The sequence below is a fragment of the Mesoplodon mirus genome (assembly GCF_964341445.2).
Source record: "Mesoplodon mirus genome assembly, chromosome: 2".
Classification (NCBI taxonomy): domain Eukaryota; kingdom Metazoa; phylum Chordata; class Mammalia; order Artiodactyla; family Ziphiidae; genus Mesoplodon; species Mesoplodon mirus.
The window spans coordinates 56,897,860-56,914,849 of NC_138977.1; the positions used below are offsets into that span (position 1 = coordinate 56,897,860).

Below are 16,990 nucleotides of genomic sequence, written 5' to 3' on the forward strand. Positions count from 1 at the left end.
CTGGTAGCCTCTCCCCCAACCAGAGCTCCCACCACCATCACATACTGTGTCCTGATCCAGCCATGAAAAAGTCAGTTGGAGGCTTTCAGAGCCTGTCCTATTTGTTAGTACCTCTACAGTTGGTTTGCTAAATATTTTAGATACTATTCCTGGTTATTTCTAATACTTATTGATCTTGGGTCAGTCTGCCAGAAGTCAAAAAGAGTTAAATAAACATTGCGTAAGGCAAAACCATGGGTAAGGTAGGTCAGGTTGGACATTATAAATCTAGGTCCAAAAAAACCAACTGAAATCCTACAAACCTTGTGATAACCACATAGTTAAGATTTTGATATACCACCTTAGCAGAAATAAAAACTGTTAACATGTTGGTTTATAACCTTGCAGATTTTTTTAATGAATATTTACATATGTATTTATTTTTTAAAAATCAAAATATGATATAGCATATTAAACATTCTCTTTTGTAACTTCCTTTCTTTCTACACATGACGTAAACATCCTTCTCTGTCAATAAATACAATTCTACAAATGTACAAAAAAAATCTAGTACTGGAAGTATAGAATTCTGACATGGATTTTTTTTTTTTTTACCACTCTTCTATTGCTACAAACTTAAATTACCTTTTGGTGTGAGAAACAAAAAAACAATGAAAATCTAACATTAAAAAAATCAATATAAAAAAAGTTTTAGTGGAAAACATGAATAAATGTTTTTATCTTAGAATGGGGAAGGCATTTCTCAACACAATTCAAAAAATTTTGAAGCCACAGAGAAAAAGAATAACCCATTTGGCTATGTAATATTTCTATATGGGGGGGGAACTTTTGGATGATTTTTCCAAAAAAATCTCAAATAAGGTTAAAAGACAAATCTAGAACTGGGAAATAAAATAATAGCAATATTTGACAGGAAAAAAAAATAATGTCCTAATTCCCAAACTCATAAAAATGAATATTTAAAGAATAGAAACAATTCAAGGCTGAAAGTAAGAAATACAAATGGTCAATAAACATTTGAAAAGCTGACCAAGCTTACTCATAATTAATTGCCAAATACTAAAAATTTAATAAGGCCCAGTGTTGATATGGTATGTAGGGGAAAGGGCTACTGAAAGCATTAAGGAGATCAGTTGTTTGGAAAGGTCTATCAAAAATTAAATACACATATCCTCTGATAAAGTAATTTCCCTTCTGAAAATTTTTCTACATTCACACAAGTACAATGTGTTATTTGCAAAACAAAAACTTTAAATATCCGAAACATCAATCAATAGGGGACTGAGTAAATAAATAATGGGCTATTTTTACCTTAGAATATAACACAGTTCTTCACAAAATTAAGAAAGATCTATGTACTGATACAGAAGAGAGTCCGAAGATAACTATAAAAGTTCTAATCCTATAAAATAGTATTGGAAAAAAGCACACATAAGAAACTGCTAATAGCGATTGCTTCTAGGGAGCAGAACTATTTTCATTGTATAGGAATATGTATTACTATAGTCATTATAATTTTTTTTAATTTTTTGAAAGAAAAAAATAAACATTTCCAGAAGGAGAACTGTCAAAGGGAACATATGATTTTCACATAGCTGTAAGTTTAGACTACTCCTTACATCTCCTACTGTAAAACACTCTGAGTTGGTATATTAATGATTTCTTGCATAATTGAGCATAGGAAGATAACAAATGTGTGCTACTTAATCAATGTCACACATATTACCTAAAGCAAATTAAGTATTTTAATAGAAAATTAATTTGTAGAAATAAAATATACCCACTCCTGTATAACACAGGGAACTATATTCAATATCCTGTGATAAACCATAATGGAAAAGAATATTAAAAAAAGAATGTCTCTGTGTATATAACTGAGTCACTCTGCTGTACAGCAGAGATGGCACAACATTGTGAATCAACTCTACTTCAGTTAAAAACAAAAAATTACCCATTCCTCTTACCTGCCATGGACCCAGCCATTAATCTGTGTATATGACCAGAAACTCCCAGTTTTGTAGTAATTAACTAGAAACCAAAAACATCAAATTATGCACTTTTACAGAAGCAATTTGCCAAATGTACTATATTACACATTGATGATCACAAATACTCAAAGTGTGAATGGGAGTAGTAGGAATAAAATGCTACTATAGACAGTGAAGTCTTGATACTGCTTACTTTTCATTTTAAGATACCCTATGATAATTTTTTAAAAATTATTCTTAAGATACCCTATGAAATTTAATTCATTAAACTCCTTTCTGTGTTAAGATGTTTGAGAGAATAAACTTTCAGTCAGCCAGAAAAGAGAAACTTAGTATGATGGGAAAAGCTGTTAACTTACAGCATTACTCAAAAACAGACTTTCACAATATGGTCTCACTAGTTTATTTAATAAGAAAATCCAAAGTTGCAATGTTCCTCTCCTACAACTGAGAAACAAAAAGCATATCAAAAAGCTATTAATATTTTATGGATTTATTATTAGCTACTTGAAGGATACTTTGGCTCTTCTTCGTAAGTATGAACATAAACAATTTACTCAAAAATGACTAACAATCCTGGAACAGATAACTCCAAAACCAAGTTATATTTAAAAACTTAAACTATCACAAGCCTTAGTCTTTCAAAAAGGCATTACTTTATCCATTCATCCAAAGTAACTTTAAAGGTCAAAGCAAATGCCTTGTCAATTAAGTATGATATTCAAAGACACAAAAGAGGAAAACAAGATAAAGGTTCAAGTACCGTTTTATAATGCTCAAATGCCATAAACTGGATTGCACCATAAGGAAAAATTCGAATCATCATTGCACCATTCCCTTTATACAATCCAAGGTATCCCTCCTTTTGGGGAACAGCACGCAATGCAGAAAATACTCCTATTTTTAGAAAGATTTTTAGAAGAAAAATACTATTAAAACAGAGAAAACTACCTAAATTCAAATTTTCATGACAATCACAGATAAAGATTACTATGCCATCATTCATGATATAATTTTGCTTGAGGAATTACATGAATAGTAATTTCTGTATAACAGTTAAAGCTACTTAAAATACATCATATGTCCAAATTATGTAAATATTCTTCATGTAAAAATATAAAACATACTATAGCAAGAACAGCTACAAATTATAGTAAATTATATTTATAATTATTGTAAATTAATTAATCTCTAGCAACCTAAAAGAATATTAATAGAAATATATTCAACATCCAGATAATGCACTGTGGATGACTATCTGAAAGGACGAAGGAAGGTTTCCCAGACTGACCCGGATACCTGTGTGGTTTGTTTACGAAAGAAGCTGCTAAATAAAAGAAACAAATAACAAACCTACCAATTAAAAAACTATTTAGGGGCTTCCCGGGTGGCGCAGTGGTTGAGAGTCCGCCTGCCGATGCAGGGGACGCGGGTTCGTGCCCCAGCCCGGGAGGATCCCACGTGCCGCGGAGCGGCTGGGCCCGTGGGCCATGGCCGCTGGGCCTGCGCGTCCGGAGCCTGTGCTCCGCAACGGGAGGGGCCACAACAGTGAGAGGCCCGCATACCGCAAAAAAAAAAAACTATTTAAATTGGGGGGCAAATTTTCATTAGTAGTACACTTTAATTAGGAATACAGATAAACAAAGGCCTGAGTTCTGATCCAATATACTGATATGTTTATTATTCTAATAATGTCAATCACTAATCCTATTTGCAGTACAGACTTCTACATTCCATTATTAAACTATTTAAATTCCAATATTAAACTATTTAAATTCAGGTTCCTTTCCAAATTTTTCAAACAAAAATTAGATCAAATATGAAAGCAAATCACTGGGCTCATTTCGAAGTTTAGAATTCAAGTAACCTTTTGATCCCTTCGCAGAAATCAAAACTGTAGGTACTTACTAACATCCAAGAAAAGATATACTCTAAAAGCATTTTTAATAAGCAGATATCTAAGTGGACTAATAATGTATTAAGAAGAATTCTATTTGGGGAGTTCCCTGCTGGCCCAGTAGTTACGATTCTAGGCTTTCACTGCCGTGGTCCGGGGTCAATCCCTGGTCAGGGAACTGAGATATTGCAAGCCACCTGGAGCGGCCGGGGGGAAAAAAAATAGAATTCTACTATATATATATATATATATATATATATATATATACACACACACACACACACACACACACACACACACACACACACACACACACAGCTATATGTGTAATATAAAGTTCTTCCAAAACACATGAATAATACAACTAAATATATTCACCCCTCCCTAAAAATAATTCTATCAAAGACATCCTCTTGCTGGAAGAGAAGACTAATGATAAGCCCAGTTTAATTTTATTTAAATGTGTTTGTAATAATTTAAGGGTAATCAAACTTAGAACAGTGGCCACCTAGCAGGAACAGGAAGGCTGACGATGAGAGTACAGAGGAGGTTTCAACTGTACTGATGATGTTTATTTCTGAAGTTCTGTGCAGCTCCCCATATGTTTATTATATTATTCTCTAAAACTCTTTGATTGTTACAAATATTTAAAGAGAAATCATTAGTAGAAGTGAAATAAAGTTGTTTCAAAAAAAGGAAATCCAGGGACTTCCGTGGTGGTCCAGTGGTTAAGCCTGCGCTTCCAGTGCAGGGGAGCACAGGTTCAATCCCTGCGGGGGGAACTAGGATCCCACATGCCATGGGGCCAATAAATAAATAATTTTTTTTTTTTAAAAAGGAAATCCAGGAAACAAGGAGCAGGGGAGGGTGGCTGGGGAGGATACAAGAAAAGCACAATGAACAGAAAACAGAAATCTATGATTGAAAAAAAAATCTAAAAGATACAAATCCGGGACTTCCTTGGTGGTCCAGTGGTAAAGAATCTGCCTTCCAGTGAGGGGACACGGGTTCAATCCCTGGTTGGGGAACTAAGATCCCACATGCTGCGGGGCAACTATGCCCATGTGCTACAACAAAAGAACCCACAACGAAGACCCCGCATGTCGCAACTAAGACCTGACACAGTGAAAAATAAATAAAATTTAAAAATATTAAAAAAAGATATAAATTCTTCTATTAAAAGCCAAAGACTCTCAAATTCTGTTAAAAGGCAATGTCTAACCAAATGTTTTTCACAAAAATCTCACCTAAAACAATAACACAGAAAGACAAACAGAGGAAGACTGAATGTTGAATATTTTCAAATGGCATTTAAATATCAATTGAGATATTACGTTATTTTTCTCCTTCAACCTATAGTCTGTACTATTTTTACTTTGGGAAATTGAGATTTTCTTTATGGCATAACACTGAACCAATTTTTGCATGTGTTACAAGCATATTTGGAAAGAATATGTATTCTCTGCAGGGTGCAAAGTCCTCTTGTCTATGTTATATCAAGATTGTGTGTTATTTAGATCCTTTTCTGTATCTTTATTTTGTCAAGATAGGATTACAAGGAACTAACAGTTGGTAAAATATAAGCATATGCTTGTGTATATGTACATAAGCTCTGAAGGAAAAGGGAAGAAAACTGTAAATGCTTGATTCTAACGAGGGGTCAAGGAGGAAGATGTTTGCTTTTGTACTTTTTGAATTATGAACTTGTGAAAATACTATACATTCAAAAAATAAAAATAAATAAAATGTAAAAATAACAAAATTTAAAGGATTTTTAAAGAATCCTATCATGATTCAGCTACCTATTTTTATATCACATTGACTGTAAAAAGTTAAATGGAGGTCAAAGATTTTTAATATATTACAGGAAAAACTTCTTTACACTCGGTGCAAATTGGGGAAGAAGAAATTCTAATTTTACCCCTTCCTTTTCATTTGGCCACAATAATTTTTTTTTTTTTTTTTTTTTTTGCGGTACGCGGGCCTCTCACTGCCGTGGCCTCTCCCGTTGCGGAGCACACGTGCCGGACGCGCAGGCTCAGTGGCCATGGCTCACGGGCCCAGTCACTCGGCGGCATGTGGGATCCTCCCGGACCAGGGCACGAACCCGTATCCCCTGCATCAGCAGGCGGACTCCCAACCACCGCACCACCAGGGAAGCCCCGCCATACACTTTTTTTTTTTTTTTTTTTGCGGTATGCAGGCCTCTCACTGCTGTGGCCTCTCCCGTTGTGGAGCACAGGCTCCAGACGCACAGGCCCAGCAGCCATGGCTCACGGGCCCAGCCGCTCCGCGGCATGTGGGATCTTCCCGGACTGGGGCACGAACCCGTGTCCCCTGCATCGGCAGGCGGACTCTCAACCACTGCGCCACCAGGGAAGCCCCGCCATACACTTTTTAAAAGAAGCTAAAGTAAAAGTTTTATTCAATAGCATATCTTTATCATCTTTAATTTGTGAAAAATCACGTTCTTAAATTTAAGCAAAACTGAAAAACTGTTATGCATGTAAAAAGGGAGGCACCTAGAATAAAATGCCCAACAATATTTTAAAAATAAATTAATAAGCCATTAATACTTTTCTTTTGCCTTGTATATTTTAAAGATACATGAAACTCCATACACTACACCAAGAGTTCATTGTTGCACTACAGGAATTCTGTTTCAAATTTTGCATGTCTTGTAGGGTACACTGTAACCCGTGGCATGCAGCCCTGTAGAGCGTGAAATCTAATGTGAATATGTAAACTAACGATTACAAATCAGGAAACAAAACAACATACATCAGCATGGGGAGAAGTTTAAAAGAATAAAACAATACTGCTCAGACATTCATATGCTGGGTCACTGTCAAACACCACGAGATACTGGGTAATATAATTCATCTACTTTTCACCCTCAATTTAGACTACAAAAGAAAATCATTTCCTTCCTTTCCAGTTTTATATAATCTCTCAGTAAGTTCAAAGGTCTGATTCTTTCTATATATGAGCAGTACACTGAGAAGATATAGAATTCATTTCTGGATACAAAGATACTAGCAAAATTTTTCTTTCAATTTAAAGAACAGACTTACTTTGTATTAAAAATATTGACAGGAAAATGAAACACAATAAATATAAAATCACATTTTAAAAACCTAATTGTTAAAATAATTGATTCTTATTCACCCTGTTAAATATCCTCATTAAAAATGATGCATAGATCATGCAGAGCACACATCATTCCCATTACTGAAGCATGAAACTGTAAAGCAATGGAGTAGTATGAGTTAGTTGCCTTGACCTAACTTCTTTCTTGGTCTCTATCCACATTAAATTTTTTCTTTTAAATCTTCTTCCCTCTAATTGAAAATTTAATATATGTTCAACATGTATTACAAATTAGCCTTGAGGAAAAAAATAATAATATAATTATTATATTATATAATTATATTATATAATATATAATTATATTTTAATTATATAATTATATATTATTATATATAATTATATAATAATATATAATAATATATAATTATATTTTATATAATAATATATAATTATATTTTATATAATAATATATAATTATATTTTATATAATTATATATAGTTATATTTTATAATTATATTAAAAATTATATAATTATAATCTCACCACTGAAAATTAACCACTTAATGTTCATCTTTCTCCTTCTAGCCTTTTGTCTAAACACGTTTACTTAGATAAAATGCAATATGATTAAACCATTTGCAACACTTTTTCATTTAACTAATATATTATGAACATTCTTCCTAGTCAATTAATATTCTTTTACAATTTTTTATGATTGCAAAATAGTCTATAATATGGACTTATTTATTTAAGTAATACTTATTATTTAACTTAGCCAATTCCCTATTATTAAACATTTTGGTTGGCTCTTTTTTTTTTTAACCAACATAAATAATGCTTTGATTCTTGTATATACATATTTGAGCACATTTCTGATTACTTCCTTGAAACAACCTCCTAGAACTAGCATTGCAAGGCCAAAGAATATGTATCTTTTCAAGACTTTTGATGCATATTACCAAAATACCCTCCAAAAAGGCTATAAAAAATCCTTACTCCCACCAATGATATATTAGAGTGTCCATGTTAATTATAATAGCTGATTTTTATGTTTACAAGGAACAACTAAGGGCTCGATATTTTTTAACAATGCAAGTTTATCCATATATACTAATTGCATTGGATTCTGCTTGCCCTAAGATATCTACAGCACATGCTGAAGTGTTTAAAGGAATAAACCTTATCTCTATCACTAGTTGGATTTTTTTTAATCAAGCTGAGCTATTATATGTGTCCATTAAGGATGTGATTTGTTAATCTCAATAAACAAATATGTAGTACTTACTTCAATGATTCAAAGATTTTAGAGTACATTAGTACTCTAATATGATAAACATATATAACCACTATTGCAAATGAAACGATTAAAATAGGTAAGAGATACATCCCTCGTAAAATCTGCCCCCAAACTTGAACTCCCTTTTGTGTCCTCTTTCCGCTATAATTCACAATTAGAAACAAAGATAGCAGGTGGATAACATTTTCATTTTTCTCTTTAGCATCCATTAACTCACCCAAGTGTTTGTAATGGTGATTGTGAGCTTGTAATAAAACCTTCACTCGATCCAAAGGAGCAACTGTTGTTTTGGCACAGCATCCAGCAATACCTAAAAAATTTGAAAAGATCAGGAAGAAATTCCATACCATTTCTTTCCAGATGGAAATCATTATTTAGAGGCTAACATACCCTCTAATCTCTAATTTGATCTCCATGGGTAGAACTGCCCAGTAGCAGGGATATGTAGATGATGGGCCCCCATTCTCTACAGTTTAATTATTGAGCATGTCAGACCTAATAAGTTTGAAGAGTGTAAATCTGTCCCCTAATTCCTGATGAACACTGGAATCTTGCTAAATGTGGTTATGGAGACAGACACTTGGAGGGATTTACCCACCTATAAGCCTCTGTTTGAAATAACATCTTCTTCTTCTGGATGACTTCTCATTGAAATAATCAAATTTCACCTGTAAAATTCAGTCATTCATTCATCCACTCAGCAATTATGTATTTGGTCCCTACCACATGCCACTGTGCAGACATGTGGATGACGGTAAAGTGTATACATGGGCTTTAGCATAAATCAGAATCCAGGTGAGCCCTAATAGCTTGGCATGCTTCTAAGGTGACAATATATAAAGATTTTTTGCTATGGACTGTTTGTGTCCCCTCAAAATTCATACGTTGAAAACTAATTCCTAGTGATGGTATTTAGAGGTGGGAGGTGGTATTAGAGGAGGTGATTAGGACCCTCATGAATGGAATTAATGCCCTTATAAAAGAGGCACCAGAGGGACTTCCCTGGAGGTCCAGTGGTTAAGGCTCTGTGCTTCCACTGCAGGGGGAACTAGGATTCCGCAGGCTGTACGGTGCGGCCAAGAAAAAAAAGAGGCCCCAGAGAGATCCCTGGCCCCTTCCACCAAGTAGAAACACCAGCTATGAGGAAGTAGGTCCTCCCCAGATATTTGCTGGCACCATGACCTTGGACTTCCCAGTTTCCAGAACTATGAGAAAGAAGTCTGTTGTTTATAAGTCACCCAGATTACAGTATTTTTGTTATAGTAGCCTGAACCATCTAAGACACTTCTGTAAAGTACCTTACATGTAGTAAGCACTCAACCAAATGAGTTGTTACTATTATAAAAAGGTGGACAAAAAAGTCCTTGGTGTCTTTTTTATGGTTATGTTAAGCTCTTCATCATTGCATATTTGTTAAGGAAGGTACAAGAGGACTGGGATATTGTGCATCTCTGCATCCCCAGAGACCAGTTCAGGGCCTGGCACCTAACAGGTACTCAATACCTGTTTACTGAATGAATGAAGAGTCTTACTTTACAAACTTTTAAAAATATAAGACAAAATCACTCAAAATCCACACACATTTACTTAATAGCTCAGCATGTAACTGATGCTAAAATGCATATTATGAAACACCCAAAAATAAAATGCCTATTTGTACTCAAATATTAAATCCACATATAAGTTTCTATATCAAGCTTCTCTTATCTGAACTAATGGAAATAACAGTCATGGCTACTCAAAATTGAGGATAAGCTAAAACTAATTTTCATTCAGGTATATTTGGTTTCAGAATAGGTTTTTATATTATTATCTTCCCATTCATTATGAAATAACCATATAAAAATATTTAGAAACTGTTGAATAAGTAGTTTCTTTTAATAATATCTTTACTTGCTTATCACCTCCCTTTATAGCTCAATTAATCATTACAAGTCCACTGAGTAAGGGCAAGTAGCCTTTATCTTCATTTTGAACAGCTGAACTTAAGATATTTGCCAAAGAGGATTTCCCTGGTGGCACAGTGGTTAAGAATCCACCTGCCCGTGCAGGAGACATGGGTTCAAGCCCTGGTCCGGGAATATCCTGCATGCTGCGGAGCAGCTAAGCCCGTGCGCCACAACTACTGAGCCTGCGCTCTAGAGCCCACAAGCCACAACTACTGAACCTGCATACCAGAACTACTGAAGCCCGTACGCCTAGAGCCAGTGCTCCTCAACAAGAGAAGCCACCGCAATGAGAAGACTGCACACCACAATGAAGAGTAGCCCCCGCTCACCGCAACTAGAGAAAGCCCGCATGCAGCAATGAAGACCCAATGCAGCCAAAAATAAATTAATTTATTTATTTTAAAAAAAAGATATTTGCCAAAGACCACTGCTAATCACCAATAAAAAACACGTATGGTTTCCTTTGTACCAGGTACTAGGCTACGAGATTCAACTGCAGGCACTATGCCAAGGCTTTTACAGGTACTTTCGCATTTAATCATTACAATTACATTCTGAGGTAGGTACTCTTATTTTCCCATTTAAAGGATGGGGAAACTGAGGCAAAGGGAGGTTAAGTAACTTGCCCAATGGTATTTTCTCATATCACTTGGACCAGGAGCGCCTATAATGGTTATAAAAATCTGTGAGCAACTTTTTAATACCCATTTTATTCAAATAACAAAAAACTAGAAAACAAAGCAAATTTTCACAATAGATGAAACTGGTAAATCCATACAATGGAATACTACTACTCAGTAACAAAAAGGAGCACACTACTGATACATACAACATGGATGAAACTTAAATGCATTTTGCTAAGTGAAGGAAGCCAGACTCAGAAGACTACATATTGTATGATTACATTTATATAACATTCTGGGAAAGGCAAGACTATAGAGACAGAAAACAGATCAGTGGCTGCCAGGGGTTGGAGGTGAGAGGAAAGGCATGAGTACAAAGGAAAGTGGAAATAATTGGGGGTTAGGGAACTATTCTGTATCTTGACTGTGGTGGTCATTACAAAACATGTTTGTTAAAACTCATTAAACTGTACACACGAAAAAGGGTGAACTTTACTATATATAAATTATACTTTAATTAACCTGATATTTAAAAAAACTATAAAAACAAATAAAAATATTGTGCAAGGTTTTAAAAAGTACACAGCTTAATCAAGATTCCATTGCAGAGTTTCCTATACTTGCTGTCTCCCATTTCTTTCTTCCTCTTAATAGATTTTGTGTAGTAAAGTATAAGATACATAGAGAAAAGTGCACAAATCACAAGTATGCCACTTAATGAATTACAGTAAGGTGAATACACCCACATAAAGACCACCCAAATCAAAAAATGGAACATTACCAGCCTCCCAGAAGTCCCTCTCCTCAAATCACTATTTCCTCCTTCTCAGAGACAACCAATCAGCCTTCTGAGTTCTAAAAACATGGATTTAGTTTTGGCTGTTTTTGAACTTTATACAAATAAAATCACACAGTTTACACTGTATCTGGCTTCTTCTGTTCATCATTATGTTTGTGAGATTCATACACATTGTTGGTGTGGCGGGAATTTACTCATTTTCAGTGCTGCATAGTATTTCACTGTATGATTATACCATATTTTGTTGTACATTCCTTTTTTTAAAAAAAAAGTATTAATTTATTTATTTTTGGCTGCATTGGGTCTTAGTTGCAGCATGCAGGCTCTTCATTGCAGCGCATGGGCTTCTCTCTAGTTGTGGCCAGAGCATGTGAGCTCTGTAGTTGCATCACGTAGGCTCTCTAGTTGTGGCGCACAGGCTCAGTAGTTGTGGAGCACGGGCTTAGTTACCCCACAGGTGGAATCCTAGTTCCCCGACCAGGGACTGAACCTGTGTCCCCTTCACTGGAAGGCGGATTCTTAACCACTGGACCACCAGGGAAGTCCCTTGTTATACATTCTAACATTGATGGACATTTGGGTTGATTCTGCTTTGGGGATATTATGAATATCACAGATAAGAGCAGAAATAGATATGTTGGGTATATACCTAGGAGTGGAACTGCTGGATCATACAACTGCTAGATCAACTGCGGGTATACAAATGTTCAGCTTCATAGATAACTACCCAGCCAGTTCTCCAAAGAGGTTGTACCAATTTGCATTACCTGGTTGCTAACGTTGCCTACACATTACCAAGACTCTACTCCAATGTCTAGTCAACATCATAAAATGTAACATGTCCAAAACTGAATTCCTGATCTCCCCCAACAACCATCATGAACGTTGTCCCAACTACAGGCTTCCCATTTCAGTCAATGACAACTTCATCCTTTCAGCTGCTCAAACCAAAATAAGTCCCCCTTGACTTCTCTTCTTTACCCATCTCTAATCTGTCAGAACATAATTTATTCTATCTATATCCAGATTATCACAATTTTTCACCACCTCCCCTGCTACTAACCTGATCCAAGCCACCATCATCTATCATCTGAATTACTGCAATAACCACCAAACTGGTCTCCCTGCTTCCATATTTACACCCCTGCAGTTATTCTCCACAGAGCAGCCCAAGTAATCCTTTGGAAACATATCATATCATGTCACTTCTCTACTAAAGACCTGCAATGGCTCCCTACTTCACTCCAAGTAAACCTCCTTCCCCCATCAGCACCACCTGGCTCCAGCCACATAGGTCTCACTGCAGTTCTTTGAACCGATAAGGTCCTCCCTGACTTTGAAGACTTTGCTTTAGCTTTTCTCCCCACCTGGAAGGCTCCTTCTTAGACATCAACTTTCTAAACTCCCTCACGTTTTCAAGTTTGCTCAAGTGTCATCCTCCCAATGAGACTTACCACGAATTATCCTATTTAATACTGTACCCATGTAGCCTCTCCATTTCCTTGCCCCATTCTCCTTTTTACTTCTTCCCATTCCATTCGTCATGTTCTTATATACTATATAACTTATTTTTTCATTTTGCTTATCGCCTTTCTCACAACAAGTCCCCAACCAATGTAAACTCTAGGATCTTTGTTTTATTCCCTGATGTACACTGAGCATGTAGCAGACACTCAAATATTCCTTGTATAAATAAATGAATGACCTTTTTATCAGCAGAACAAAATAATTCTTAATACTATTGCAGCATACAGATATCCTTCTACAAGTCCTCATAATGTGGAATTTTAAAAATCCCCAGCCTTGGGCTTCCCTGGTGGCGCAGTGGTTGGGAGTCCGCCTGCCGATGCAGGAGACGCGGGTTCGTGCCCCGGTCCGGGAGGATCCCACATGCCGTGGAGTGGCTGGGCCCGTGAGCCATGGCCGCTGAGCCTGCGCGTCCGGAGCCTGTGCTCTGCAACGGGAGAGGCCACAGCAGTGAGAGGCCCGCGTACCGCAAAAAGAAAAAAAAAAAAAAAAATTCCCAGCCTTTACAAATAATTAAGTGATGACAACCCAGACAGTCAACTAAGAGAGGGTAGAAACTGAAACACCTCTTTACGGGAAAGCAGAAGAAATTTCTGAGAGACAATATGAAACTTCTGGCCCGACAGTCACACCAATAGTAGGGCTGCACCAGCTACCTGTCAAGTACCTGTGGCACAGTTTTCTAGAATCACCGGAACCAGTTTTGGTTGTAGACAGTTTTGCACAATTTCCCAGTCATCCTTAAAAAGCTGACCTCCAATGTTTATTTTCTTTTAAGCAAACAGCAAAATCCAATTCTACTCTCGGTCGTGCACAGTCTTTATAAAAGAAAGGAGTGCTCAGCATGTTGCACTGAAACCCTGACGTCCTTTAAGGGACTCCCCTCTTTTTCCTGCTATCTAACCCTGAAGAACTGGTGCCTGGTTCAGCCCTTCCACGGCTCCAGCCGCTCCTCGACAGCTTGAGGCCCTTCCTCCCTAGGATCCTGCTGTCATTAGTCAAGTGATTCTTAGAGGTTACAGCGGGTCCGGGCAAACACCTGGCAGGGCATTGGAGCAGCCAGAGTCCAAGAATGTCATCGCGGCCGCATACACCCGACCTGCCCCGGATCCCGCCCCGGCCACTCCGTGTGCGGCCAGGTCCTCCCGACGGAAACCCACCTCCGGCCAGGAAGGAGCGCAGCCAGTAGAAATCCCTGCGGGCGGCTGGCCCTCCGGCTCCTGACGCCTGCGGCATCGCGGGAGGTGGCTCGGCTGCTGCCAGGGCCGCCGCCGCCGCCATCAGGACCAGGGCCGCGTCGGGAGCTTTGGTCGCCAATTTATAACCCAAGCGCCCTAGCCATGGCCAGAGCAGGCGGTGACAGGGTACCGACCGCCGCACGGCGGGACAGAACACCACGGGCGGCGCGGCGCTGGTTGATGGCGTAGGCCAGGGGCGGGGCCTGGGTCAAGGCCCGAAGTGAGAGTCGCCGGGGCTGGACACCTCCCCCTCTCCCCAGCTTCGCCCCACATCTCTACTTCTGGCCTCGCTGTGCAGGCGGAAAAAGGGAAGCATGGCCAGCGAGAAGGTCTTTCCAAAACCCACCACCTCAGAAAGCTCTACCCCGCCCATCAACCCATATTGATCATTGATCGACATGTAACCGTCCATCGGGCTGCCTTCTGACCTGCCCAAAATGAACCCTTTCCAGAACCAACCTTTGGTTCCTCACTCTTTCCAGGAACTTCTGAAATTGCACTGTCTCCCACCTGATCAGCTCTGCCTTCTCAGATCTTCTCGCTGAACCTCACATTCAGCCTCCCTAACCGCCCCCACCCCCCGCCAACTAAGCTTCTATTCCACCCCCAACCCCTCTGCCAAAGAAATAATTGCTAAAGCAAGTTCTTCTTTCTTTGGGGCGCTACGAATTACACAAATACTTCTGCCTTGCCAGGACTTTCTGAATCTGTGCTTTGTGCTTAGCTGTGAAATTCCACCGCTCTACTCCCCACCAACTCCTAAACTCTCAGGAACCTCCCAGTTTCTTCTCCCTGACCCCGCTGTATTACAAGACTATTTTTTTCAAACCACCCCTTACCCAGCCCTATTCTCTTACTGCGCGTCCCTCATCACCTCCTACTTGAGCAAACTTCATTCCTATTCTTTGTGACCAAAGTTGTTCTGAACTTTTTTCCTCTTTTTCAGAAATTCCCTGTTATAATTTTTGTTAATACTTACTCCAATCTTCCCTATTATTGACACTGGTCCCCACTTTCTCTTTCTATGGATATGCCTCTGCAAGGTGTTTCTAGCTGACATTTATCATTAATGGTGAGTCCAGATTTCAAATTTATTTTTTCCCATGTTCCCAATATTCAATTTCTACCAGAAAATACAGACTCATATAATAATATCATTATTTATAATTTGCATGTCTAACGTGAAGAATTGAAAGCTCCCAAAAGTGGGGATGGTTGCACAACATTGTGAATGTAATTAATACTACTGAATTGTGCACTTAAAAATGGTTAAAAATCTGTCCTGTAAGCTGTACTAGTATCTCCTCTAATCCATTTCCGTTTCAAATGAGATGCACCTTACAGATTTAATTTATCACGTAATGGCCCTCAACTCCAAAACTCAATCCAGACCTAGGATGGAAAGTTTATATACATGATAACCGACAAGTCTAGTGACTTAAACATCCAATGTTTTCTTCTCTACTCAGCTGGTTAGAACTAAGCTACTCAACCTACAGATGTTATTACACTCACTCTCAGAGATCTTACCCAACCTCAGAGTTTGAAATATATTTATATGTAGTCATTGGGTTGACTGCTAATCTCCAGCCCTTCCCACCCACTCTCCAAATCTATTGATCCATATTTCCCACATCTCCACCTGTATATCTAACTGGCGTCTATTTATCATATCCAAAACTAAATTCCTCATCTTCTTTCCCAAACATGCTACTCCTGCTATCTTTCCTCATTTCATTAAATCACATCTCCAACCTCAGTCCATAAACCTTGAGTCATTTCCTAATTCATTTCCCTGCTTTCTCTTGCTTCCTACTTTCTGTTCCTAATATGGCAGCCAAAGCAATTCTTTAAAACCTAAAACAAATCTTGTCACACCTTATCCCCAAACCCTTCAATGGCTTCCCATATCACTTGGGGGAATTCTTAAAATGGTCTACTGGTTTCCTGTTATATCTCTGGCCTCAACTCCTCGAACTTCCTTCAGTCACACCAGCTTCTTTGTTCCTCATAAACACCCGGCATGATTCCCTCAGGGCCTCTGCACATGCTGTTTTTTCCACCTGTACTACTTTTCCCCTAGATATTCCATGTAACTTCCTCTTTCTATATCCTTCTTCAGGTTTTACACAAATGTAAGCTTCTGAAGGAGGCCTTTTCGGCTGTAATATTTAAAATTACTACCCACTCCACCCTCACCCCTACCAAAACTCACTATCTCTTTTCTCTCCTTTAATTTTTTCCACAGTATTTACCAGTGCTTATAATATATATAAAATGTTTTTATTATTAGTTTCCCTCCACTAGAATGTAAGCTCCATGAAGGTAGGAATTATCTGTTTTGTTCATTTGATATGTCACTTGACACTGAATAGATGATATACAGTGGTGCCTCTACTTAAAGACCAAGTCTTTCTATATCTGTCTTTCACTGCTAGAATATCTAGCAACAAGTGGCCAGAGGCTAAAGAAATGGAGAAAAATGAATCCCTTCCCTCAATGAATGTACTATTTCATGGAATGAATGTGAATCTAATAGTTAAATAAATAACATACACAAATAAAAAGTAGGGATGCAGAA

The 16,990-nt window shown here is 37.8% G+C and overlaps 1 protein-coding gene across 4 annotated transcripts in view; it reads right to left on the reverse strand.

The window, feature by feature from the left end:
- Window positions 1–14,581, reverse strand: part of SLC25A16 (solute carrier family 25 member 16) — a 94,163-nt gene extending 79,582 nt beyond the window's left edge. For all 4 annotated transcript variants that reach the window (XM_082603008.1, XM_082603009.1, XM_082603011.1 and 1 more), the window contains exons 1-4: window positions 14,332–14,581; window positions 8,491–8,583; window positions 2,752–2,885; window positions 1,965–2,028 (exon numbers count right to left, since the gene is read on the reverse strand). In XM_082603008.1, the coding sequence (XP_082459134.1) occupies window positions 1,965–2,028; window positions 2,752–2,885; window positions 8,491–8,583; window positions 14,332–14,452 (412 nt within the window). In that variant the 5' untranslated portion in view covers window positions 14,453–14,581. The remainder of the gene's footprint in view (window positions 1–1,964; window positions 2,029–2,751; window positions 2,886–8,490; window positions 8,584–14,331) is intronic.
- Window positions 14,582–16,990: the final 2,409 nt, after the last annotated feature.